At 49.1% G+C, this 25745-nt stretch overlaps 12 protein-coding genes across 12 annotated transcripts; 6 read left to right on the top strand and 6 right to left on the bottom strand.

Annotated features, from left to right (window-relative positions):
• Positions 1 to 118: 118 nt before the first annotated feature.
• FTJAE_9130 (phenylacetate 2-hydroxylase) lies at positions 119 to 1839 on the bottom strand (the record flags this gene model as incomplete). Its single annotated transcript, XM_037356020.1, has 4 exons — positions 119 to 493; positions 552 to 874; positions 922 to 1555; positions 1621 to 1839. The coding sequence occupies 4 exons, from the start codon at positions 1837 to 1839 to the stop codon at positions 119 to 121; spliced, it is 1551 nt and encodes a 516-aa protein (XP_037203811.1).
• A 1244-nt stretch (positions 1840 to 3083) lies between these two features.
• On the top strand, positions 3084 to 3887 carry FTJAE_9129 (uncharacterized protein; the record flags this gene model as incomplete). Its single annotated transcript, XM_037356018.1, has 3 exons — positions 3084 to 3151; positions 3204 to 3399; positions 3450 to 3887. 3 exons carry the CDS (start codon positions 3084 to 3086, stop codon positions 3885 to 3887), a joined length of 702 nt encoding a protein of 233 aa, XP_037203810.1.
• Positions 3888 to 4804: 917 nt separating this feature from the next.
• Positions 4805 to 5333, top strand: FTJAE_9128 (RNA-binding domain protein; the record flags this gene model as incomplete). Its single annotated transcript, XM_037356017.1, has 4 exons — positions 4805 to 4824; positions 4877 to 4949; positions 5017 to 5123; positions 5186 to 5333. The coding sequence occupies 4 exons, from the start codon at positions 4805 to 4807 to the stop codon at positions 5331 to 5333; spliced, it is 348 nt and encodes a 115-aa protein (XP_037203809.1).
• A 472-nt stretch (positions 5334 to 5805) lies between these two features.
• FTJAE_9127 (acetyltransferase) lies at positions 5806 to 6574 on the bottom strand (the record flags this gene model as incomplete). Its single annotated transcript, XM_037356016.1, has 3 exons — positions 5806 to 5895; positions 5950 to 6346; positions 6399 to 6574. 3 exons carry the CDS (start codon positions 6572 to 6574, stop codon positions 5806 to 5808), a joined length of 663 nt encoding a protein of 220 aa, XP_037203808.1.
• Positions 6575 to 7239: 665 nt separating this feature from the next.
• FTJAE_9126 (uncharacterized protein) lies at positions 7240 to 8622 on the bottom strand (the record flags this gene model as incomplete). Its single annotated transcript, XM_037356015.1, has 1 exon — positions 7240 to 8622. The coding sequence occupies one exon, from the start codon at positions 8620 to 8622 to the stop codon at positions 7240 to 7242; it is 1383 nt and encodes a 460-aa protein (XP_037203807.1).
• Positions 8623 to 9268: 646 nt separating this feature from the next.
• On the bottom strand, positions 9269 to 11454 carry FTJAE_9125 (alcohol oxidase; the record flags this gene model as incomplete). Its single annotated transcript, XM_037356014.1, has 7 exons — positions 9269 to 9295; positions 9341 to 10357; positions 10409 to 10653; positions 10712 to 10838; positions 10889 to 11150; positions 11202 to 11235; positions 11286 to 11454. The coding sequence occupies 7 exons, from the start codon at positions 11452 to 11454 to the stop codon at positions 9269 to 9271; spliced, it is 1881 nt and encodes a 626-aa protein (XP_037203806.1).
• A 990-nt stretch (positions 11455 to 12444) lies between these two features.
• Positions 12445 to 13907, bottom strand: FTJAE_9124 (uncharacterized protein; the record flags this gene model as incomplete). The annotated part of the gene is made up of 2 exons (XM_037356013.1): positions 12445 to 13820; positions 13871 to 13907. The coding sequence occupies 2 exons, from the start codon at positions 13905 to 13907 to the stop codon at positions 12445 to 12447; spliced, it is 1413 nt and encodes a 470-aa protein (XP_037203805.1).
• A 615-nt stretch (positions 13908 to 14522) lies between these two features.
• On the top strand, positions 14523 to 15569 carry FTJAE_9123 (lipase esterase; the record flags this gene model as incomplete). The annotated part of the gene is made up of 1 exon (XM_037356012.1): positions 14523 to 15569. One exon carries the CDS (start codon positions 14523 to 14525, stop codon positions 15567 to 15569), a length of 1047 nt encoding a protein of 348 aa, XP_037203804.1.
• A 285-nt stretch (positions 15570 to 15854) lies between these two features.
• On the bottom strand, positions 15855 to 17415 carry FTJAE_9122 (ABC1 transport; the record flags this gene model as incomplete). Its single annotated transcript, XM_037356011.1, has 2 exons — positions 15855 to 16487; positions 16537 to 17415. The coding sequence occupies 2 exons, from the start codon at positions 17413 to 17415 to the stop codon at positions 15855 to 15857; spliced, it is 1512 nt and encodes a 503-aa protein (XP_037203803.1).
• An 894-nt stretch (positions 17416 to 18309) lies between these two features.
• FTJAE_9121 (nonribosomal peptide synthetase) lies at positions 18310 to 22137 on the top strand (the record flags this gene model as incomplete). The annotated part of the gene is made up of 5 exons (XM_037356010.1): positions 18310 to 18580; positions 18636 to 18688; positions 18744 to 19166; positions 19218 to 19434; positions 19493 to 22137. 5 exons carry the CDS (start codon positions 18310 to 18312, stop codon positions 22135 to 22137), a joined length of 3609 nt encoding a protein of 1202 aa, XP_037203802.1.
• An 864-nt stretch (positions 22138 to 23001) lies between these two features.
• Positions 23002 to 24729, top strand: FTJAE_9120 (siderophore iron transporter mirB; the record flags this gene model as incomplete). Its single annotated transcript, XM_037356009.1, has 1 exon — positions 23002 to 24729. The coding sequence occupies one exon, from the start codon at positions 23002 to 23004 to the stop codon at positions 24727 to 24729; it is 1728 nt and encodes a 575-aa protein (XP_037203801.1).
• A 257-nt stretch (positions 24730 to 24986) lies between these two features.
• Positions 24987 to 25665, top strand: FTJAE_9119 (uncharacterized protein; the record flags this gene model as incomplete). The annotated part of the gene is made up of 2 exons (XM_037356007.1): positions 24987 to 25406; positions 25453 to 25665. The coding sequence occupies 2 exons, from the start codon at positions 24987 to 24989 to the stop codon at positions 25663 to 25665; spliced, it is 633 nt and encodes a 210-aa protein (XP_037203800.1).
• Between the last annotated feature and the right edge of the window lie 80 nt (positions 25666 to 25745).

Raw genomic sequence — 25745 nt, 5'->3', positions numbered from 1 at the left:
GCCTCATTTAGACAACAATAGATAACACTATGCAAGGGTTTAAATCTCCACCTGTCAAACCTTACAATTCTTCCACTGCCCACTTCCCGTTCTCTTAAACTCTTATCCAGACCATTCACTACCTTATGTCTTGGGTTCGCTCTTCGCCAGCAGCAATCCATTCCCTAGCCTTGGCCTCATCTCGCGGCTTAAAACCGACCTTGAAAGGCTTGGGGTCCGTTGTCAGCGAAGTTGGGTTGGCGTTGCACTCGATGCAATCCATGACGGGGAAGTCCTTCTTGTCCTTGGGAGGAAGAATCTCGAAAGCGGTGATGAGGCGGATGAAAGCTGTGTAAAGCTCGCGGTTTGCAAGGTGAGAGCCTGCGCACATTCGTGATCCAGCACCATAGGCGTAGTGAGGCGTTCCAACCTCCTTGTCGTCGATGTATCGCTCAGGGTTAAACTCATAAGGATTCGCGAATCGTGATTCATCATAGTCTGCGGCGTAGGCGTTCTAAATCTCCGATCAGCTGCATGTTCCGTCACCATATGTATGCACAGGGCTGTCTCACCATGAAAAACTTGGTTCCTGCAGGGATCACGGCACCCTGGTAGGGAATATCCTTGATGCTTTCCCGAGGCAGGCAGATAGGAATAACCGTCCAGAATCGGAGAATCTCCTTGACGAGGGCTGTGACGTAGGGAACCTTCTCTTCAACGAGGCATCGCTCCCAGGCTTCACCGTTGGGGTAGACTTTGTAGATCTCCTTGAGGGCCTTGGCTTGAATCTTCTGGCCGTGCTCGGTGGCTAGGTATGCGATGCCCATGATGACGTTACCTGGAACTGTGTCTAGACCAGCAGAAACCATAGTAAGGCAGATAGACTTGATCTCGGCTGTTGATTCGTTAGCGAAATTGTTTTACAAGGCATGTCTTACTCACCATCGTTCAACTTGGCGGTAGGGTCCTTCAGAATGTTTCCAGTGATGCAAGGCTTGTCTGTTCCGTTGTCGATTCTGCTCTTGAGATTGGCCAGAAGATCAGACAGATACTTGTCACGTCGGACTCTGAATTCCTCAGCTGATGAGTTTTGCGCTCCCCAAAGTCGAAGCAGCGGAACATAATCCTGCCAGTTGTTGCTAGTCGATCTGAAGTTGGAAATCTCGCGCTCAACGTAGGTGATTTCGTGAAGAAGCTCAGAGTTGACGTCGCCATCAATGCGGAAGCCGTAGTTCAGAGTCAGAGAAGTGTTGAGCGCAAATCGAGCAAAGTAGGGCGATGGGTCAAGGTCTTTACTGCCATCCTTGCAATCGTTAAGAAGTTCCTCGATGCTGACGAGAGATTCGAGGTCGAGAATCGGCATGTAAGATTGAACAGCAGGGCGGTTGAGGGCAGTGGCGGCGGCCTTGCGGCGGTTCTTGCAGGACTCATCCCATGGTGAAGTGCCGATGGTGAAGCCTTGAGATGAAGAAACGACTGAGTGGAATGTGTGAAACATGGGGCGGGAGATGAGTGCAGACTGGTGGGTGATCCAGAAATGCTTCACGGCCTCGTAAGAGTTGACATAGATGACTCGCTGCGATGGTCAGAACTGAATATTCAAAATATGCTGAAAATGCGAATAGCGGCATGAATTCTCACCTTGGTTCCCAGGCGTGTCTGAAAGACAGGTCCGTACTTCTTGGCCCATTTCTGCGCAACTCTGGCATGGTCCGTCCCCAACTGAATCAGGTTTCCGAAAAGTGGTACACCGGGAATCTCGGGGATACCCTTGATCTTCGGCTGGTCCGTCGAATTGGCCAACTTGTACAGCACGTACAGGCCGATGATAATAGCGAGGTAGATAACTTGATCAGACATGGTTGCTCGTGAAGATCAAGTCCAAGCGGGGGAAAAGATGACTGTCTGTGCTGTAATGACATGGTAACGTGCAGTCCCGTCTGTAGGCTTTTTATACGCAAGATGAGCAACGTGACATGTTTCCCCTCAGCAGCACTCGGGATCTGCAAAGAAACCCCAAGTCTTGATAACCGAATAAGCGGGGGAGCCGTGTGCCGAATCCTATCATGGCCTTTGTTAAGCAGGCCTCAATTGGGCTGTCTCGAGTTGCACGCGGGAAGTTTGGGTATGGCTTGATACTTATTGTCGGCTATTCATTCAGCGGGCCAAGCCTGAAGAGGGAATTAGAGGAGAAAAGAGCTCGATTCTTCGGAAATACTGCTGAATTGCTTGATATAACTCGGAAATATTTCCGACTCATTGAGAGAATCTCGCAAGATCCACTAGCGCCCTTGAGATGCGTCATGATCTGACTGATTCCAAGAGGAGATGCTGAAATCGGGGTCCACATTTTCATTGTCGGAAAATCTTCCGAGATAATAAGAGGTCTTGTCACCTATTGCCGTTAACAAATCCTCTTCAACGGTTGAACAACTCTTCTGACGAATCAAGGCTCATAAAGCCGCCATTGAATTGACTTTGGCAACCTGTTATCAGCCTATCAAATTCCCGAGACAGCGTCGCAACCAAGATATTCACAACCTTATCTTCAATGCTGCAGGGGTTTAACGGTTGCAAAATACAACACTATTTTTCTAGCAAATGAAAAATATAGAAATAATTATGTGAACTCTCTCTATGTACGAAGCAAGAAATTCATTTTCTCTCTGGTTGGCTAACTGCGATGTTGGCTCGCGCAGCTTACAGGTTTGACTTGTGTGAAGGTAGCAACCGCGTGGCGGATTGTAAGAGCCGAATGCACTCGGAGGTTAGCATATATCAACAGGCTAGACCCATTTTATCAAAACAACAACGGTGTTCTTGACCAATGGCGAGGCGAAGGAACAAATAGTGAAACGCCCTCTTCTCAAGAAAACACAATGTTCGTATCATGTATCTCGGATGTCAGTCGAGGAGCTCTTTACATCACTGATTTGCAACGGGCTTTGATCCATGTCCCGGGTCATAAATCTCAGCAAGACCGACGTAGGTCGGGAACTGAATGGAATAGATATCTATAAGAGTGAGCTCGCTATGGATCAAGACGAAATGCAACAACAATCGCTCTTCCATTCATCACAACTTCCGTCTCGAAAACAATCAATATGTCCGTCCCCTTCGACCTCGCCAAGCCCAACAGAACCATTCACATCGGAGTCATCCTCATGAACAGGTGAGTGAGCAGGACCAACTCCCTCGACGAGCACTTGCTTACATATTTCCAGCGAGACCGAGATTCTCGACGTTGCTCCCATTGATTTCTTGTACGGACTCTCCAAGAAAGCATGGAAGAGTAGCTTTGAAGGCGTGGCGCCTGCCAAGCTCGAATCGGAGACAATGGACATGGAGTTTCACTGGGTTCATGAGAAGGGGACTGGTTCTCCCTGTATCCTGACAAGTGGTATCAGGCTTGTGGCTACGGTATGTTCACCTCACAATTCGACCTCGTGTCGTTGTACTGATTCGGAAAGGACTCTTTCGATACTTGCCCTCCGCTGGATATCGCTCTCATGGGCGCAAACACTGCTCGCTACACCCCCAACGAAGCCGAGCTTGCCTTTGTTCGCAAAGCCTACGATGAATGCTCTGCTTTCCTCTCCATTTGTGGCGGTGTCCTCATTCCTCTTCAGGCCGGTATTTTGAACGGCAAAACAGCAACTGGTCCGATTGTTGTGCTCGAGACTGTCCGAAAGCAAGCCCCAGAGGTCAACTGGGTCACCAAACGCTGGGTCAGAGACGGAAAACTGTGGACAAGCGGTGCGCTCCTCAATGGTACAGATATGATGACGAACTTCATGAAGCATTACTGGGGCGGTGAAGGTGGTTTTGTTGACCTTTTGAGTAAGCTTGGTGCTTGGCCTGATCGCGATGTTGATTATAAGGATGCTGATTTCAGTGGGCTTCTGTGATGTGCGCATTTGTCCATGCTTGGCGAGTTCGGTGAATAATGGAAATCAGCCAAGCTGTTGTGTATTTTTGGAATCGTTCTTAAATACAGTCCCTACCGCATTGCCTTGAGGTAAATTAAAGTTTCAACCGGCGGTAGAATATTTAGTTGCAGACTCAAATATTGCGCAATCTTCAGACAATTCTCACATCATCAGGTGCTGCGCCAGCTCTGTCGAATATCATGGTCTAGGGTATCGAGAGTGCGTATCGCGAGTACACGCCCACTAGCCCAGGTCAGGGTTTTTTTTGCACCCTGATAGTTAGTGGCGAAGTGTTTGCAGATTAGCGCTGGACCCTTTTTGCCCCTCCTAAGCCCCTCCAAAGCCCCTCCATCACTAGCCACATCGGTGAGGGCTCCAGGACCCTTTTTCAAAGTGGCACATTCTGATTGGCTGGTGGCTGCACAGCTCCGTCGATCTTGGTAGCTCAAGGGAGAGGTCCCCACTGCAATCTCTGCTGCCTCGATCCGAGAGTTAAGATCTGTTAGCATTTTAACAGTAGAGTTAAGAGCGTCGCGATTTGAGCAGGCCACAGAAGATTTGAGCAAGATGCAAAGATGCACTTCTACGTAGAGAAAATGAAATAATCACGATGCCCAAAAGAAAACAATTAATCAAGGCAGCTACAAGATAAGCTAAGCCTAATCGATGATAGGGAGGCTGAGACACTACGTCATGATAATTAGGTAGGCAACTGTTTTTGGAGTGTGAGCTCAGGCGGCGCCTGCTGCATTAGTCTACCCCAGTCACGTGGGCGGCTGGAAAAGAAAGAGGGGAAATCTGTGGCTTGAGGGCTATATAACGCACCGCGCCGTCTGACAATTGCATATTTCTTCAAATCGTCACTATTTTCGCGTCGAAATCACTAGTCCCTCATCATGTCCAAACTTTTCGTCGGGTAAGTCGCGAGTATTCATTACGATGGATTTCAGCTAATTTGACGTCTCCAGCGGCCTCGCCTGGGCCACAACCAGCGACACTCTCCGCGCCAAGTTCAGCGAATTTGGTGAGGTCACTGACGCCGTAAGCACTCCTCCGTTCCCCGCGCGCGCGCCCCTCGAATTTCACGATGCTGATACGATATTTCTAGATTGTCATGACCGACCGTGAGACTGGCCGATCAAGGGGCTTCGGATTCGTCACCTTCAGCAACCAGGACGACGCTACCGCTGCCATCAACGCTCTGAATGAGCAGGAGTGAGTTCACACGCCGCAACACCGCATACAATACGGACATGGTTCTAACGCAATGACTTCAGGTTCGAGGGTCGCCAGATCCGCGTCAGCGAGGCCAACCAGGGTGGTGGTCGCGGTGGTGGCCGTGGAGGCTACGGCGGCGGCGGCGGCGGCTACGGAGGTGGTGGTGGCTACGGTCGTGGCAGCGGCGGTGGTGGATGGAGAGACTAAGTCTCGGTATTTTCTTGATTGAGGACGGCTGAGTTTTATGATTCCTTCTCGGTTGGCACGATGGACACGGGAGAACGCACAAGTCTGACGACTGCTGCAAAGCGCTGCAGCGTATATGGGTTTCGTGAAGAAAACAATTCATAGCAATACACTCGGATCACACCATTAAATGATTTCCCATCGTTGCTTGCATATGTGAAGTCTTTGGCTTTGACGTAGTGGCGAATCGCGCTGCGTGGTTCGCGTCGCAGCCGCAGAGGTGAGTTGCGTTACTGGATCCATAAGAGACATAGTGCCGTAGCTACAGGATACTATAATGCATATAGACTTCAACCTTTACATAATCCGTACTTAAGCTTGAATACTATCGCCGCCTGAGTGAAAACTCAATGCTCTGTTGACTGGAGAATCCTAGGACTTGGAGAGAACTGCTACATTGATAATCATACTCCAGGCCACCCAAGACCTCGATCTACACTTCTTGCTTTCCGTTGGGATTCCTTTCAAGCTTACGAATGATTTTGGCAGGGTTTCCAGCAACCACATGGTAAGGCGGTACGTCCTGGGGAAATGTCAGATACCGTAACACAAGGAACGAAGGGCAAGTGCAACAAACCTTTGTGACAACACTTCCCGCACCAATCGTGGAACCAGCACCGATTGTGATACCCGGAAGAATGGTCACGTTGCCCGCAATCCAACAGTCTTCACCTACAGTGATTGTACCGCCGAGTTCTGGTCCATTTGTGCCGTTACGCAGCTCAGGATCCAGAGGATGCGTACCGGAGAAGAATGAAACGTTTGGCCCGATCAACGTCCTCGAGCCGATGGTTACTTGGCATGTATCAAGTATTGTGCAGTTGAAGTTGATAAAAACATTGCTTCCTACTTTGATATTCGTGCCGTAGTCGATCCTGATGGGGGCTTCGATCCAGGGATACTCGTGCAACACGTTGTCCTCCTCATCTTCTGTGGCCGCTGGCGGAGGTAAAGGGCGGTCGTCGTTCGTTATCCTGAGCTTATGTGAGTCACGATGGGCGAGTCTTTCGTGAGAGTCGGACTCACTGTCTCCAGAATTCGGCCATCTCGCGGCGTGTTGGGTCCTCGGCTGCGTTGAGTCGGGTGACAGCTTGCCTGCAGCGTCTACGGGCTGCTACCAAATCGGGCGTGAAGGCGTAGTACAGATCGCCGCGGCGCATGTGGTTGAGGTTGTCCTCCTCGTCGATGTTAAAGACGGTCATTGTAGGACAGAATGCTTCCAAGACTCAAGATTATATCGTTCAAGAGGATAGTGTAGCGAATAAGATGCAGGAATATGATAGGATGGCAATCTTTGCTTCTATATATGTTGTTCTTAGGGTGGCGGTTGTACAAGCTTTGGATCTACTCTCGATTGAAGGTTGACGAGAGTTAGTTGGTGATGAGTGCTGTCGGAATTTCAATGATCCATGCCTAATCCAGGTCGGTCGTTGTGCCTTTTGACCCTCTTCTCTCTGGATGGGACACGCTAAGACATTGTCGTGATAGTGGATGGCTTTTTTGGCACAAACTCAAACTACAACACCGTTTTTGCCAAACATTCAATCAATCAAAGCCTGGTACAATGTCAATCTTGACAGATATCCGGCTACGTTGACTTTGCATTGTTTCGGATGTGCTTGGATACCTTGGCTTCCGTTCGCATTTTTCATGTCCAAGAAACAACTTCCTCGACAGAGAAAACTTAGGGTTCGATTCCCTGCAACAGACTTTACTTTCGTCTTGTTGCATGTTAAAAACCTTTTCATAAACAAAAAGAGACATCTTAAATTTCATTACTATTATTATACAAAATTCAATGCCAAACGCGCTCAATTAATGCGCCTCGGGTTGGTTCCGACAGTCCTGTCCAAAGAGAAATATCATCCTAGTTCGCACCAACAATCAACTCACCGAATTCCTGTTCCTCCCTTAACTGCAAGGCCTCTTGGTACACCCTCAATTCCTCTTTCTCCTCGCTACTCAACAGACTTGTCCAAGTGAAAACCTGGTCTTGACACCAGACGTGAAACCTCCTCGGTCTCTTGTTCTGGGGGTCATCAAGCATTTCCATCGTCACTAATCGTTCATCATCCCAGATACCAAAGCCCAAACTCCTGAATGGCCGAAATAGCAAACCTTCACTCAATCTGGGAGTGCCTCTGGGGCATAACAGCGGTCCAGCCCATCTCAAACCCTTACATCCAACTAGAACTTTGTGGCAGTGATAAGTAAAGGCATCGTCTGGGTCAACACAAGGGAACGGGGGTGGCTTCAGGATAACCGCGGGCCATGCGAAGCTTGCACTTTTCTTTGGATTGGGGAGTTGCAGATGGTTTCCCTCCACTGGTTTGAAGCCCGTGTTGAAGAAAACACTCAGACCCTTATTCACAACATCAGTATCACCAACACAAGAACTTTCATCTGAGCGACCTTCCAAATGTCGGACGTATAGCAAAGCAGCCCATAATGGCTCTCGGGCGATCCATAGACTTGATTTCCGAAGTCCCGACAGGCACGTCTCACCGGATCCCATGTCACGGATGGCCTCGATATCAGGGGCTGACCAGTTCAGTCGCTTTTCAGAAGCAGCATTGCTGAGTTCGTAGCACATCTGGAGACACCAAAAGCCAAGGGTGATTCTCTGCATTTCATACCAGGACGCCTCGCCACCCGTATCGAGCTTGTATGGCTGTCCCCATAGTTGGCCATCAGGTCGTCGATTCCAAGGAAGCGTACCAAGATGGTAGCACTTGTCGGTCAGATGCTGCGGCTCGGTCGCTTCAATTCTTTCATGAAAGAAATCAAAGGCCTCTCCTGCAAGCAACTTGATCTTCCGGAAGAGGAACAGCATTTCTCTCGGCGTAATAAAACTGTCGCCTCGCATCACATGGGCAAGACGAATGCGTGGGATACAAGATGGCGGACTCGATTGAATATCTGGGACGCGGTCTCCTTGGGCATTCTGAAATGAGGTCGGCATGATGAACTTTGTGATGAAGGTGGTGAGGTTCCGAGCTGGCGGGTTTGTCGCGGAAGAATGCCTGATGAGGGCCACGAGGCGCAGTACGTGCGGGATCCATGGTGTTGTCGCCAGATTATGAGCTGATGCGTCGAGGACGTTATCAAGAACTTCGGCTCCCAACGTCCCGTTGAGGAAGTGAAAGATATGCGGCGATGCCTTGGCAACACTGTATAAGCTTCTGACGTCGGGTAAATTGCTGAGTATCGGCGCGATAAGCTCTGGCGGTAGAGTCGCAAAGACGTCCATGTTGACTGGCTACTGATAGAACGGAGGCTTGAGCGAAATTGAGGTCACGATGTTTGATTCATCAAATTACCCCTCAGATAAATATTGTCAGCATCATCGAGCCTCTCACGTGGCTGGCTGAATTGACTTAAAAGAGCTTATCCGTTGCTGCCGGCGTTGACGTGGCTAACCGTGGTCACACGCTAAGACCCCAAATCGAGCAGACGATATCAGGAGCGAATAAGACAGCATCGCCATTGAGGGGTCGTATTGATATGACGTTTTGTTGAAACACCGCCTCTTGGAATATGCTGTGAAACTTGTTTACCGTCAAATTCGCAACTGACTACGCGTCGCCAAAGTCCTGTAAGCAAGATTTAAAGCGAGTGAATGCCTTTATAGCTGCCAAGAGGACATTTGATCTGCATAGTGCATCGTGTAGAGTCGGCACGCTGGTGCTCCAGCGAATAGAAAGATAGAGAAGCGACTACAAGCAGGAGGGCAGTGTTTAATTTCAGTCACAATTGCAATCCTTCGAGCAGAAACATCTCCATGACATTACTGAGCCTCTATGCACTGAGTGGTAAATCAATATCTACAAGGTAAAAAACACGCGTCGTACACTCTCGTTTCCTGGCCATCTGGGCTTTCTGCATACCAAAATGCCTTAACCACGCTTGATCAAGTCGGCAGCCTATTTGCGTTAGATATATACTGGAAATAGTGATAGATAGCTTACCTTCTCAGCAACAGCATAAACAGTCGTCATTGTATGCGTGGCAGGAAGCAAAGGAATGACACTGGCATCGACGATACGAAGACCCTTAATGCCGTAGACTCTGAGCTTCTCATCAACTACACCACCATCACTGCGGCTACCAAGCTTGCAAGAGCCTGCGGGATGGAACAGAGTTGATGCGCTGTTGCGGATGAACTGTTCGATGTCACTGTCACTTGTGACGTTGGCTCCTGGCACAATCTCGAAGGGGTTCAGGGACTTGATTGAGGGTGCACCAGACAGCTTTCGAACAAACTTGACACCCTCGGTGAGAATGGCGATATCGAGAGGGTTCTTGAGGAACTCGGGGTTGGCATCGGGAGAGTCGAAGATGTTGGAAGACTTGGCCTTGACAGAGCCTCGAGAGTAGGGGTGCTGGAGACCAAGGACTGAAGTTCCATCGGCCCAGATAACCTCCAGAATGGCTGACTTGGTATCAAGAAGCTTGTCGTTGAGGACCTTTTGCTGCTTCTTGTAGCCCTTGACGACCTCGGCGGGTGTACCTGAGGGGAGGAACTTGGAACCGTCCTGGCTAGCGGCCTGCTTGTGAATATCCGAGGCGGAGCTTGTGGCGTTGGAAAGAGGGAGGAAGAGAAGGAAGTCACCAGTGGGTGAAGAATAAGGTCCCTTCTTTTGCTGGTCGTATTCAGCGCGCGCCTGAGCAGCGAAAGTGGCGTTGCCAGTAAGGTTGCCGGTTTGGATAGGAGCATTGACTAACCACAATTTAGCTTCTGATAGTCGTTTAATAAAAGCGCTTGACTTGCCTGTGCCCACAACAGCGAGCAAAACGTGATCGTGGAAGTTCTGACCAACAGCGGGGAGATCAACAACGACAGGGACGTCAATGCTGGAGAGAAGAGCCGAGTCACCAATACCAGAGACCTGCAGGATCTGAGGAGTGTGAATGGCTCCAGCCGCAAGGATGACCTCCTTCTTCGCCTTGACGGTGTTCTTGGCGCTGCTCTTGTTCTTTGCAAACTGCAGGAAGATGGTTAGTTATGAACACTACTCTCGAAGGGCACCTCTTACCTCGACACCAGTAGCCTTCACGGAACTTCCGTTCTTACTAGTGAGAATGCGAGTAACTTGGTTGCCTGGAAGAAGCTGGAGGTTCTTGCGCTGAGAGACGGCACTGTAGTAGTCCTGTGCAGAGGAGCGAACAACGGTCTTGGGGTTGAGGTTGTGAGGGCAGAAGTATCCTCCAATTGCGCCGCCATTGGCTTGGTCGTAAGCGACGCTGATGTCAAGCTCCCTAGTGGCCTTGACAAGATTCTCTGGACTTTGTTAGTATTTGTGCGCTTGAAGAGTTGTACACGAACAAGATGCACTTACTCGTCGTGGGCCAGAAGAAAGGCGAGTAGCTGGTGTGAATGAAGCCCGAAGAGCCATGCGCAGAAGGGTCCGTGGTGATGCCATACTCCTTCTTGATATCGGCATTTGGTCCAGTGAACTTCTCATTCTGCGGTAGAAGTTAGTTCTGATCTCGTGACTTTGCCAACTATCGCCAACCTTTTTGAAGTAAGGAAGCAGTGTATCCCACTGCCAATCACTATTACCCAACTCAGCCCAGCGATCGTAGTCTGCCTTGGAACCACGATCATAGACCATGCGGTTAAGCTTGGTCGAGCCTCCAACAACCTTGCCCAAAGGAATTGAGACGTTGCGCCCATTGAGAGAAGTAGTGGAAGGATAGGTGAGATTCCAGTCGTACTTTGTGCCGACAGCACCACCAGCGAGGCCTGGGATTGTCACGATGTCTTCATTCTTATCGCTGCATAGCTGTCAGTATTTTACTCCTGACAAAAAACTTCAGATCTCTTACAAATCACCAGCTTCAATCACGAGGACAGTCACAGCTGTTGGGGCGTCAGCAAACATGGAGGGCCGATGCAACGGCAGAACGCACCAGGATCCTCCGAAAGGCGGTTGGCTACAGTGAGGCCTGAAGCACCTGCACCAACAATGATATAATCGTATTCTGTGCGCAAACTGCCATCCTGACGTGGGTAGGCTGATGCAGTTGTCGCATGCAGGCAGCTGAGAGCTGCCAAGGTGAGCGCCTGAAATTTAGGCATGATCAAAATGAATGACAATGAATGAATGTTTGTATTTACTAAGGAGATAACTTAGCTGATCAAACTGTACCTGTAAGAGAATCGATGGGACGAAGACGATCTTATACCCTTCGAGTTTCAGCGACTACCTGATCAGGACTGATTCAGAAGGTGTCATTACAATCTATCCCAGAACAGAACGTGCCACTAATGATTCCAAGCATTGGCAGTGGGAAACCTGCTTGTTCTTGCAGCCGAATCCCGCGCTCAATTACCGAAATCGAAGGTTTTGTTTCATCCCTTGGATGGCCGTTTCAGGAACGCATTCAAAAGGACGCTCAAGAGGGAATCATGTCCGCCAACCTTATTTCGGAGCCCCGAATAGCGTGTGATTCCCATTGGACACGGGCCGGGTTCTCAGCGAGCATCGCCTTAAAGACCCTGGCTTAGTATGACCTGATAAGGTTTGCATGGCCGATTCAGACATAGAGGTACGCGCACACTGATATTGTAAGCAATCGTAATGATATTATGCCATGGCCGGTGGGATGAAGCGAATGAGGAGGTGTTGTTCTGTAGCCGAGACTACCGAGGTGAGTGAGATTGGATCTATAGAAGAGTTACTATGAAGGACCAGGCCATCAAGACAACAGATCAATCTCTCTGCATATCACAGAGCTTAATATTTGTATACTAAGGTAAGTAATAGATACAGTTCAAAATTGTGATAATCGACAGCCTTGAATGTATGTGTACGAGCAAGTAAGGTAGGATAGCTGAAAGGTCAATGACATAGCTCGCCTGCAGCGGTGCATCAAGATCGCATGTTACAGTGGGATGGCCCTCTGAGGGGTTAGCGCCATGGCCGCTAAATCTTATTCGCCTTTGACGCCTGACAGCAAAGCCACGATTTAACGTCAATTGACTACGCACAAGCATTATGCCTGAAATGACGGTATCACGGCAGTTGAGATCGCTGGTACCTTTCGGTCCCCCCTATTACTGTGGGGACTACCTCCCAGTGTTGAAGTATGTTCTGACGCCATCGATCACAGCCTGGACAATGCTCTCCTCAATCGAACCATCCTGCCATGTAAAGCCAAACCCAACATACTCCTCATTGTTCAATACGCAAACCACCAACGGAGCTCCTCCAGCATATGCGCATCGGCTCAATAATACTTTTCCTCGGTGCCATGGTGGTTTGGCACCCCCCTTTGGGTTCTTAGCCTCTGAAAAGGTCCCTAGGTTTGAGACCTCAAAAGATTCCCCACGAGGATGGCTAATTGAACCGGACAAGGCTGCGCCGATATCCGGGATAAGTTTGAGCGCAGCGACATTTGCATATGGCTCTCCGGAAGGCGAGGCATTCGCGAAATACTTTCTAGTAGCTTGTTGGATCTTCTTGGCATGATTCCAGATCCCGAAAGCGCCGGTACTTGAGTCATCTTTAGCCTGGTCCAAATCGGAGCGAACGAGCTGGACTTTGAAGGCATCGATGAAGTTACCTATGACTCCCTCGACCAGCTTTGGTGGTAGGTCTGATCTCAAGCTCACTGGAAGATTGCACGTAAGAGCCTCTGCAGTCGATGGCAGGTTGTCGTACAGCAACCTGGCGACAAGAGATGGAAGAGCCGCTGTTGGTGCCACCCTGTGCTTCTTGCAGTCTTGCACAAAACGCTCCATGATATCTGATGGAAGCGACAGTGATTTGTAACGTGTATTGCACGGCAGTGCAATGGGGGCGCCCCTCCACTCATCTAGCTGCGCGGCATTAGATGCCGTTGCGCTTGTTGGGAACGGTAGAGGGTGAAGCTCCTCGAGTGATGGAGCTATCGATCCATCGTTTGAGAATACAACCCGATCAACTGTTTGTTCTGTGGAGTTGGACGCATTGTCACAGAGAGCTCTCTGGAACGAATCATGGAAAATCTGAAGGCCAGTCCCATCAGTCATCGAATGGTGGGCAATGAATGAGGCCGTGAATCCATTCCTCAAACCATGATCTTTGAGTATTACCAGTCTCCAGACAGGTATAGTGCCGTATTCAGTCTTGAAGTTTGTGTTGTGTTGGCGCTCAAGCAGTGAATCGAGCTCGTCATCAGTTTGATCTCCGGCCAAACAAGGCTGCCTTCGGTCGACGAAGGTCACAACTTTCTCGAGATCTATTGAGGCCAGTCGCCCCCAATACGGTTCCTCTCCCTCAGATAACACAGGGATCGCGAACAGAACCGGATGTTGGGCGAGGACTTGTAATAAGGCACCGTAGACGGCCTCTTTCAGATCGAGACCAGGCAAGGTCTGGGTTGGTGCGTAGTGTGCAGAAAGACCAGTATTTGTGAAGAAGTCTATGTGATGGGCGACTGCTGAGAGTTGTTCTAGTTTGCCTAAGCTCTCCGTCAGTAGCTTTTGGATGGAGGTAGGAGACAATGTCTACCAAGCGGGCGTATCTTCTTCAATTGCCGTTCCGTCATGTTGGAGGATGTTTGTCTATGTCATCAACGGAATGATGACTTTGGTCGCAGCAGATTTGCATGGAAAACGGCGAGAAATAATACATGATGTACCAATTAAATCTCTTTACTCTCAGTTCATGCAATGTGGTGGTGTCGAAGTATCTGAACTCCAGCTCGTTTGCTGCGAGCATATGAGCAAGAAAGATATGAGAAGAGGATCGTATTCCCTGTATTGAGTAGGTTATTTATTTATGCGCGCAGAGAATCTAGAACGATCCTTCAAGCCTCATTCAAGGGTCCATGACTTGGCGGGGATAGTACTGGGCTCTTGCCTTATCGACGATAGCTTCATGCACAGGGCGAAACCGACTCAAATCTTCTCATTGAGGGCTAGCATCCACCCAAAAACTTGAAGCGAAATAAGGGACAACCATTGTTCTGGAAAGGCGACCTCTGAATGATGAGGGCTTGAGAACGAGAACGAAGCGGGCATATACGTACCTCTTTCGGCACGTATGTTTTGACATCCTGTCAGCTCCGTTCAGCAGATAGCTCATCTCAAGGTGCTGGAAACTTGGCTGACAAGAACTAAACACTGTCAATTCCTGCGAATCTCTATCATCTTTCATCAGCATGACATACCCTTTCCCATACTCACAAGCTGCAAAGCTTGACTCGCGGATCAAGATACCTCGTCCAGCTTACGACGCTGATCTGGCACCACTGTTGGACTCTGCCTCATTTCCCGAAGAATTTGACCTAAACTTGATGCGCGGAGTCGCGAGTGGTGAACAGGAATGCTCCCATGGCTCATTCATCTTCAATGCGGACACTGTTCTTAAAGACAATCCGCACTTGAGTCACACAGAGCACTCAATCCCTGGACCTCATAACAACACCGTTATTTTGTCGGTGTTCGCACCGAAGATCGCATCAAAGGCACCAAGACCAGTCTTGTATCACATCCACGGTGGGGGGATGGTCAGTGGTGACAGATTCACTGCCGTCACGTCTGGGATTGATCTCTTAAAAGGGATCGATTGCGTTGTTGTCTCCGTGGAACACCGCCTTGCTCCAGAGACACGGGCGCCGGGGCCAGCTGAAGACTGTTATGAAGGGCTTGTTTGGGTCTCCGAGAACGCGTCGGATCTCGGAATTGATCCAGCTGCCATTGTCGTGTTTGGGGTGTCCGGAGGAGGCGCCCTTGCAGCCGCTACGTGTCTTATGGCTCGTGATAGGAAGCGCCCAGCTATCCCGATCAAAGCTCAAATGCTCTACTCGCCTCTCTTGGATGATCGATGCGAGAGCCTGGCTGATCAGCAGTTCGAGTACGGTAACCCTGCCAGTACAGCATGGCTTCGTGCCATTTGGGATCTTATCCTGGGTGATGCGCGAGGATCAGAGCATGTTACACCCTATCAAGCACCTGCAAGAGAGACTGATCTTTCGAATTTACCACCTGCATATATCGATGCTGGAGAATGTGAAGTCTTTCGCGATGTCGCCGTTGCTTATGCTACCAAGATGTGGCGAGGTGGATCAACATGCGAACTTCACATCTGGCCTGGGGCCTGGCATGGATTCGATATGATGGACGACCCTAGCATGCCACTTATTCACATGGCTAATATGGCCAAAGCCAACTGGCTTCAGAGAGCCATGAGAAGTCTTGAGGATTAGTAGAGCAGCTACATAAAAGAATGGAAGTAACCAGTAGAGATGCTTTTGGGATACGCATGAATGATTATTAGGTGACAGGAAAACTAAGAAATGAACATTTCACTGTGCAGCAGTATATGAAAGAGACTTCTAAAACAAGTCCCGAGGGAACCGAATCTTCACTTTAAACAGAGTATAAATTTGGAAACGAAGAAAATCTTTCTATTACTGCTTATACGGCAACAATTCTATCTCTGTTCACACTTCTACCTTGAGAAATCAGTCTAGGCTATGATTTGGATGGCTTTAGGTATTTGAAAGCTGGTGAACACCGTTTACTGGTATCCTTTGATAAGTTGCACCAGCGGCCTTTTCATTATATCCTCCAGTGCCTTTATCCACGACATTTATTAGCTCTTGGAGCCACGCCACTGTCCTGACCTTGTTTGCGTTGCAGTCTAGAGCCTTGTCCACACCTGAGCGGCCTGACTTCATGAGGTCGTCGTTTTGCTTGAAGCTGGCTGACATCATGAATTCTGCAAGCTCAGCTAGTCTTTCTCTGTCTGCTTCTGTCAGAAGCGAGGAGACTGGCCTTTGAAGCTCATTATGCGATGAATTGCACTGACTATCACTGTTGCTCGCCTCTCTGCTCTCTGCCTCAGCCTTTTGATCAGGCTCATTACTTCCAACAATCTCTTCAAAGTAGCTAGGACGGCCATCCTCGTAGATGATCTTCATGTTTGGGTCCTTCAGGTACTCTCCCTTTGGAGCACTGGTCCATTCTCCGGTTGCTGTCAGGGCAACACAGCAGTGCCAAGGGGTAGTAAAGCCCGTCTTGGTGTTGAGCAATGCCATAGATATCTTGTATTCACCAGTGGATTGATGAATAGACAGTCGCAGGTGGTCAGGAAAGCCGTGCTTGACAGCAGCAGCGAACGCCTATTGCATGGTTAGAACTGGTTGTAGAGTCGCATTTCATGCCACTTACATAACCTCGGATCAACATTTGCTTCGCAAGATACCTAACATCTCTTCGATATGCATTTGCTGTTCGTCCATTGCCGACGGCAAAGATGTGCTTGAGATCAGATTCAAGGAATCGCCGATACCCAAGGTAAGTCATCTTGGTATCGGGATCTTTCTCAATCTCTTTGTCAATGTCTATATCATCTTTACCGAAACGGTTGAGAAGGGCTCGTCGAAAGTTGGTTGCATTGGCAACGTAGGCAATCTCATGCAGCTCCGCTGGGAGGGGGATATCAACCAAATCTCGGATTCTGGAAAAGGATATCTGCTGGAAGTCTTTATCAGAAGCCAACTTTCGAAGTGCCTGGCCATAAGCCCAGGTGTCACGATCGGGAATACTCAATAGGTCGTTGTAAACAACGCCATCTGAGATAATAGTGCATTGAGCACCAGGCTGATAGATCTCGCCAATGCGGATGCACATAGTATTGAGCCGATCCAAGGCAATCTCTTCCGCTTTGTCGGGCAGTATGCCAAACACTTTGTAGGCTTTGTTTGCTGATTTGAAAGGAAATGCTGGTAGGCACATCTCAACTCTTGTACCCGTAGCCACGAATTTGCCCACTACGGACAAAAACTTGGGCCTACCAGCCTCAAGCCTTTCTTTGCTGTCGCTGAATTTGTTCAGGGCATATTCGAAGATGATATCCAGGATCTTGGAGGAAACTGCGCGCACAGATGGATCTGCATCCTGCTGCTTTGCAATAGGTCTCACAGTTGAGACCGCTCCAGATTTGGTAATGTTGGACTGTTCCTGGACGGAAGCATCCGAGACATATTTGGAAGTGACAGCCATGCCGTGTTGGTTCGCGAGGGCAGGATACGGCGGTATGATCTGCATGGAGATGGGGTATGTCTTGAGACTAAGATGCGTTGAGGTAGCACGGCATACGTGTTGGGTTTCAAGATGAACCACTTTTCGTTGATATGTTGAACTTGCGGTGGAAATATGCAAAGCGGTTAAAGTTTGAACCCGACGACAAGTTTCCAGGGATATTAAATATAAAGCTGAACATGTGCAGGGTCAAGTCTGGGCGTCAGAAGAAAGTCTTGATGACCAACTCCGCCAGAGGATTCGGCCGATCTGACGATATTCGGGTGTCGGCGTATGTACTGTAGTGACAAGCTGCAGGAACCTCAACTGAGCTGAGTGTGTGTGAGACCATGAGAAGGAACTCGTATAGCATGCAGTAGCCTCAACGTGGCTGTGAGAAACTGCGCACAAGGTACCCACTTGAGGCTGATTATATGCTCACGATCCAGGGTGATCAAGTGTGGACAGGGGGACTGAGCAAGTTACATGCATCAAGACACTAAACAATGTGCTCAAATGTCGCCTCGTCAATTGTGACAAATCTTACACAGGGATGTCATGCGAGCTTCTGGTTAGTGGCGTTAATGGGGAAAAAACAAAGTTTCTCGTGAGCGGGAATGAGTTTGTTTCTTCTCATCATGCTTGATTGGACGGGACTCAAACTCTCCGACATCTATACCAAATAGATTTCTAAGATAATGCGGATCCTTAGGGTGGAAAAAATAAAATGCCAAAGTCGAGTACTTGTTATGATAAACTCATCTAAAGCCGCTCTAATCTTTCTGTCGCCTAGGATCGTGGTCTCACATGTTCTTACCTGCCACTTCGTTAACCCACCGCCTGGGATATAGTTGGTACTGTTGAACTTGCTGTAATTTGTATAATTCGCAAACCTTGAGAGGCACCCATTTCTTGCTTAAAATGGTTGACACTGATGCCTCCTATGGGAGGAGACTTATTCCCCAGATTCTTGATCGCCTGGCGAAGGTAGATCCAGAACGCGTCGTCTACTCCATTACCAGCCTTTCAGATGGCGTCCCAGCATTTAAGGATATTACCGCCCAAGATTTTGCACGGGCCGTTGATAAAACAGCATGGTGGCTCCATAAGCATCTCACTGAAATGAATGGAGCCCCCAACGGCGTAACACAGAAGCCACTGAAGATCCAAGCTTTGGGTTACATTGGACCCCGTAAGTACACACTCAACTTATATGAACGACATATGCAGATCTCACACACATTCAGATGATATCCGGCATGTGCTGCTGACTTATGGTGCTGTCAAGGCTGGCTGTGCTGTAAGTTGTCTCAGAGCCCATCATCATACAAACGATGCTAAACGAGTCCAAACAGGCACTCTTTCTTTCTCCAAAGAACAACATCACCGGTGCGTTAGCTGTTCTCGATGCTTCAGATTGCAATATTTGGGTGAAGCCCCGAGAGCAAGCAATGCTCCCCTTAGTGGAAGGGGTTTTACAAGAGAAATACATGAGAGTTCTCGATCTCCCAAGCGTAGATGAGCTTCTGGATGCCGAGTCAACAGAGCCATTCTTGTTTGATAAGGCTTTCGAGAGTGCCATCGATGAGCCATTTTGTATATTACACACTTCGGGAACTACTGGTGTGCCAAAGCCGATTCTTTGGACGCACGGCTTGATCGGTACCATGGATGCCGTGAGAATGCTGCCTCCAATTGAAGGTGATGGCGGGTTGGCTCCTTGGACGGACAATTGGAACGAAGGTGATCGGATCTACTCCTCCTTTCCTATGAGCCATGTAAGTGCACCTGTATATGATTCAAGCTGCGCTAGCTAACGTCCTTGATAGGGTGCCGGTGTAATCATGGATATACTTATGCCTTCTTTGTTCAATCTTCATTGTATCCTTGGGCCTTCGGGCGTCTTGCCCAATCTAGGACTGGTTGAGTCACTCACTGGTCATGTCGACATATGGAGTATGGTACCTTCACTTGTGGACGAACTAGGCGAGAACCCGGAAGTGTTAGCCAAGTTTAAGTCTTCCAAGTTTATTTGTGCCTCTGGTGGTGAGTATCTGAGCCCATCTCGGAAAATCATGGCTGAATCACTGACACTCATCTTCAGGTCCCGTCAGCCCCGCCATTGTTTCCAAGGTCAATGAAGTAGTCAGGGTACTCAACCTCACAGGCACAACCGAAGGTCTCTTCATCGGCAATCTTTGGGTTTCGAGAGAAGACTGGCATTGGTTTGCTTTCCATCCCTACTCAGGATTTGAGTTCAAAGAGGTGCAGCCTGGGGTATACGAACACTGGGTACACCGTAATGAGCACTGGGCTCTATTCCAGGGGATATTCTATACCTTCCCTGACCGGGACTCAGTTAATCTCAAGGATCTGTACATCAGACACCCCACGAATTCAAATCTCTGGGCCTTCAGTGGTAGGAGTGATGATGTCGTTGTACTTTCCAATGGGTACAAGATCTCTCCCTTGGACACAGAGGCTTTGGTCACGACGCACCCTGCAGTCGAAGGCTGCCTGATGATTGGCACTGGGAAACCTCAAGCAGGTCTTCTGATTGAGCTCAAAGACCACTCCAAGAAGAACAACGAGCTGTTTGATAGCATCTGGGCGATCGTTGAGAGGGCAAATGACTCCACTTTCCAGAAGACTCGACTGCAAAGAGAGTATATAGCCTTCTCCGAGGTAGACAGGCCTTTCATACGAACAGACAAACAGACCATCAAACGCCGCGCCACGCTGGATCTTTATGCAGACTTTATCGAGCGCTTCTACATCTCCCGAGATGAGGAAGCTGAGGATGAAGATTTTGATGCATTCTCGATCGACACTACATCGATTGACACCGTGAGAGAATCGGTCTCTCATGTTATGCGGTCTGTTTTGCCAGATGTCGAGGACTTCCCGGCCGACGAAGATGTCTTTGACCTTGGCTTAGACTCTCTTCTCGTTTTTCGAGTCATCAGAATTATCCGTGCCGTTACAGGGCTTGAGGAAAAACTGGCTCCACGCCATCTGTATGCGCACCCAACGATAGACGAGTTTTCTGTCCAGCTTCTCAAGATATTGGAAGAAGAAAAGGCCAGGAAAACTGCGATGAGCTCATTGAGTGACGCGGAGACAAGCACAACAGCAGACACACCATGTTCAAGCATCGAATGTGACAAGATGAAGAACATTGTAGCAGATCGCAAGCGACGTCTGGGATCCAAGATGAACCCATTTGATGCTGTCAATCCCAATCACTACATGGGTCTCAACTTCTACTTCGCTCTTCTGCCAGGTGTCAGCTTCGAAGAAGCCTTTGCCAAGTTACAGGCTGGACTTGTTCGTGCCTTTGAGATCATTCCCGAGCTTGACGGCAGAATGATGCTGGCCTCGGAGCACGAGTTTGGATACAAGAAAGGCGAATATCGTATTACAATACCTCCTCACCCGTTGTCAGCCTCTTCCAAGCCGAGGCAGTTGGTCTACAAAGACCTTTCTCGGGTCCTTCCGTCGTTTGGGAAGATGCGTCAAGCGGGCTTCTCGCCATCTTTGTTCAGCGATGAGCTTGTACTAGATTGTCCACCTTTCCCTCCGATGCCCGCGGATATACTTGTTGCACAAGCCAATTTCGTTGAAGGAGGGTGCATTTTGGCCACCAACTTCATTCACACTTGTCTAGATGCTGTTGGCGTCATGGGGGCAATTAGAGTATGGGCTGAGTGCTGTCGGTATCTTGACGGCGATGAGACGGCGACGTGTGACTGGTTCGACCCTGAAAGCTTCAATCATGACCTTCCTGAGATTATCTGGGAGCAAGAAGGATATGCAAAGCCGGTTCATGAGGTTGATCCTGGCACGTGGGGGTTTCTTCCATTCACGCCTGAGATTGGCGTTGACCTGCGCAATGGGACAGCCTCTCACGACGAGATCATGGCTGCCAAAAAGCCTCGTACTAAGCAAAATACTCTCCCTCCCGCCCCTATGTTCCCGGGAAGCCCAGTATGGCCCGCTGCTCCGAGCGAGCGATCACTCAGCACTACAGTGTTCCTTCTTTCCGGGGAGAGCATCCATAAACTCAAGCAAGAAGCCCTGGCGGATCCTGGGACCAAAGGTGTCTCTACATCAGTGATTGATATTGTGCAAGCCTTTTTCTGGCGTGCATCGATCAGATCAAGATACAGAGTGGCTAAGGAAATCAGAAACCAGACGTTCCAGCCTGACGAGCTGTCAATTCTCGAAATGCCAATTGACAGTCGGCCTTACTTCTCGTCACTGTTGCCGTCGTCCTACATGGGTAGTTTGCTTGTTATGAACCGCCCAATCATGCCTATCGAAACTCTCTGCTCTTCCGAAACAAACATCTCACAGATTGCGCGCGTGATCCGAGAGGCAGCTGCACGAATCACACCGTCACTCGTCCATGACACATTTACTCTACTGCGGTCCATGACAGACTATAGTAAGCCGGCAACAGCAAACATGGGTCTCGAGCACATGAACGCCATGATTTCCAACATGATGCTGTTTCAGACAAGCGACGTCTCGTTTGGTGACTCATTCTTTGAAGGGGGTAGCCCGGAGGCAATGCGGCCCCAGATTGAACGTGGGCATAGACGATTCCGGTTCTTGGTCATCTCTCCTATGAGGAAGGACGGTGGCGTGGAGCTTGTGCTCGGAACCTTGCCGGAGGAATTAAACATGCTCATGAGTGATGAGGAGTTCACTAAGTATGCAGTCTTGTTGGATCATAAGCGAGCTTGAGCTCTTGGCTGGGCACTTTCAGGTACACGGAGTAATCTGTATGTATAGATAGAGATTTATGATAGAGAGATAAGACTTTACTTACATTTCTTCCAATAACCTCGAACCTGAGCGGCAAGTTAGCTTCAATTATCACCCTAAAAGATGAAAATGCTTAGACAAGTTTAGGATAATTTATGATAAGCTTAGATGATTCGTCTACCCATTCTTGAAAGATTTCCAGCTACAAAGTCCAAGAGTTTGATTCACAAGGGTCGTACAGCCCTGTCAGGCCGCTCAAATTAGCTCTGCGTCAATGCAAGGGGCCCTCAAGAAGCGCCACCAACAACTTGCTCATACCCGAGCAGATCCAAGCGCTAGTCCTGCACATGCAGGCTCCATCCCATTGCATGCCACAATGATCTAGACAATTGGCTTTCAAGGCTTGGCGATACGATAACACGGATCTACGAGGGTCGTGTGGATACGATAGCAGGTGGCTGGAACGAAATTGTCGCTCTGTTGGTGATTTGAGTGAATTTGAGCTAAATCTTGATTGGTGGGCATCAGCATGATGTTGATACCAGCAACTCAGCACAAGCCGCAAGGGTCATTTTGTCAATCGTATCTCTTGAGACAGGGCAAGAGTGAGAAGGTATTTGTTTTGTATTCGCTTCTTCTGTGGTCTCTTTGTCGCGGTAACAATACCATCGGTCCTTTAAATGCGAAGTCGCATGTTGACACCTCCTACCTCCGATCCTTTCCCTCCATAACGACTGCCTCTCTCTCCTCAGTCATCCCTTAAACCTTCCTAGTTCTTCTTTGTTCAGTCTCAACCTCTACAGCCATCTTCAAGTAGCCTTGGCACAGTGTTGTTCTCCCGTCATGTCCTCCACGGTCGATTCTGACACGAAAGTGCTGCACCAGGTCCACGACAATCCCCACGATGGTCCTGAAAGAGACACAGAAAGTCCCGTCAACGACGAGGTGGACATCAACTTCCAACATGGCGTGCAAAACATCGAGGCCGTGACCCTCTCGTGGTCCAAAACCGCGCTGAAGGTCGCTTTCGTCCTCATCTGGCTCGTCTACTTCGTCCAAGGTCTCGTATCGGGTATCAGCAGCGCATTGATCCCATATGTTACATCTGCCTTCGCAATGCACTCTCTCACGCCGACTACCAGCGTTTTGAGCTCTGTCATTGGAGGTGTCACCAATCTGAGCATCGCAAAGACTCTCGATATTTTCGGCCGACCTCAGGGCTTCTTGTTCTGCGCCACCCTTGCAACCCTTGGGCTTATCATGTCGGCCGCCTGCAACAATGTCGAAGCTTATGCTGCATCTCAAGTGTTTTACACTGTCGGCATCAATGGAGTTGGATACAGTCTTAGCGTCTTTATCGCCGATACTACCTCTCTTCGGCATCGAGGTCTGATCCAGTCTCTTTGCGGTTCTCCCAGCATCATTACAGCATGGCTGGGAGGCCCAATCTCTACGGCATTCTTGAAAGGCGCTGGTTGGAGATGGGCCTTCGGCATGGAGAGTATCCTTGTTCCAGGTGTGACCATTCCTTTGTTCGGTCTTTTCATGCATCACTACCTGAGAGCCAAGAAGCAAGGCATCATTCCCAAGCGAGAGTCGCAGGGCTTCTCTTACTACATTCGCGAGTTTGACGTTGTTGGCCTTCTCAGTCTTTCTGCTGGTGTCGCCTTTTTCCTCCTACCATTCAATCTCTACGCCTTACAAGCCAAAGGATTTGGCTCAACCATGATCATTTGCTTCTTTGTGTTCGGGATTCTCCTTCTTATCTTCTTTGGCATCTGGGAAAGGTTCTTCGCCAAAGTTTCCTTTATCCCCTGGAGGTTCCTTCAGGATCGCACAGTTGCTGGTGCATGTCTCCTCTCCTTCACTCTCTTCTTCAGTTACATGTGTTGGGGCATGTACTTCAGCTCCATCCTTCAGGTTGTCAATAACCTTAGCGTCACACACGCTAGCTATGTTGTATCAACATACACCGTCGGCGGCTTCATTTTCGCCATCTTCGTCGGCATGGTCATGTCTTACACTGGGAACTATAAGGCTGTCACACTCTACGTGGCCCTTCCTCTATCCATCCTCGGGTCTGGCCTTATGATCTATTTCCGTCAGCCTGATCAGAGTATTGGCTATATTGCCATGTCTCAAATATTTATCGCCTTTGGAAGCGGCGCCATTATGATTACTGCCGAAATCGCCATTCTTGCCGCTGTCCAAGAGCAGCAGTATTTTGCCGTGGCTATCGCCCTGGTATCTATGTGTGCCAGCATTGGACAGGCAGTTGGGTTGACTGTGTCATCTGCTATCTGGCAAGATATTCTCCCCAAAAAGCTCGCAGAGTATCTCCCCGAGGAGGATCTTCCTAATCTGCCTATGATTGCGATGGACCTTGTAACCCAACTATCATACCCCGTTGGATCGCCGACTCGGCTGGCAATTCAGCATGCCTATGGCGATGCACACAAATACTTGTTCATTGCTGGCACTGCCGTCTGGGCTCTTGGCATTTTTGGAGTCGTCATGTGGAAGAACATTAACATCATCAACATTAAGCAGACCAAGGGTCGGGTCGTCTAAGGCTGTCTTCGCTGGAGGAAGGCCTGGTAGAAGTTGCACCAAGTGCACCTTGTTTCCATAGCAATCAATCTAGTATATACATCAATCATTCTGGCAATGCAGTCAGATCCTAGCCTGACATCGGACTTTGGTTGTTGACTCATTCTCGATGCTGACAAATCGCTCACTCCAGTTGCTTACCCCTCACTGTCGCCATCATTCCGGCCCTTCTAATAAGCAGACCGCCCTTTGGTCGCAGTTTCAATTACTTCTGAAATATGTCTCCTCCTACCAAGTATGCTGTCGCTTTGTTTCCCGGCTTTCAAGCCCTGGATGTGTTTGGGCCTTTGGACGTCCTGAACTTCACGTCCAAGCGACAACCTCTTGAACTCTCGCTCCTACACACGGATCTCAATCCTGTGTCTACGCTGGAAGATGACTCTCCTGGACGTATCGGACAAAGCGTTGTCCCAACTCATACTTATGATAATGCACCAGAAGACATTGAAGTCCTGCTCGTGCCCGGCGGGAGAGGTTCGAGAAACCCAGAAAACGTGAAAAGAGTCCGCGAATTTGTCAAGGAGAGGTACCCTAGACTCAAGTTCCTTCTGACGGTCTGCACTGGTAGTGCCATCGTAGCCCAGTCGGGCCTACTTGATGGAAAGGAAGCAACTTCGAATAAGAGATCCTTTGACTGGGTACGTTGTATCGATGTCGAGATGTTTTGTCACTAACCATTGGCAGGTTGAGACACAAGGGCCTAATGTCAAGTGGGTGCGGAAGGCAAGATGGGTCGTCGATGGTAATATTTGGACGTCATCTGGTATCTCTGCTGGAATTGACATGATATATGCTTTCATTGCAGATCAGTACGGACAAGAAATCGCGGATGACACTGCAGACGGCTCTGAGTATGTCCGCAACACCGATCCCAAATCAGACCCATTTGCCGTCTAGCGGCACCTGGCTCCTCGAACTAGGTATAAAGGCTCTCTTGATGGCCCCTATAGTAGGCCGTTATCTCAAAAGTCAAATTC

Source organism: Fusarium tjaetaba (genome assembly GCF_013396195.1).
Source record: "Fusarium tjaetaba strain NRRL 66243 chromosome Unknown NRRL66243_c0000204, whole genome shotgun sequence".
In the NCBI taxonomy this organism is placed as follows: Eukaryota; Fungi; Ascomycota; class Sordariomycetes; order Hypocreales; family Nectriaceae; genus Fusarium; species Fusarium tjaetaba.
The sequence above is the reverse complement of the archived record's forward strand: the minus strand, read 5'-3'. Positions and strand labels throughout refer to the sequence as shown.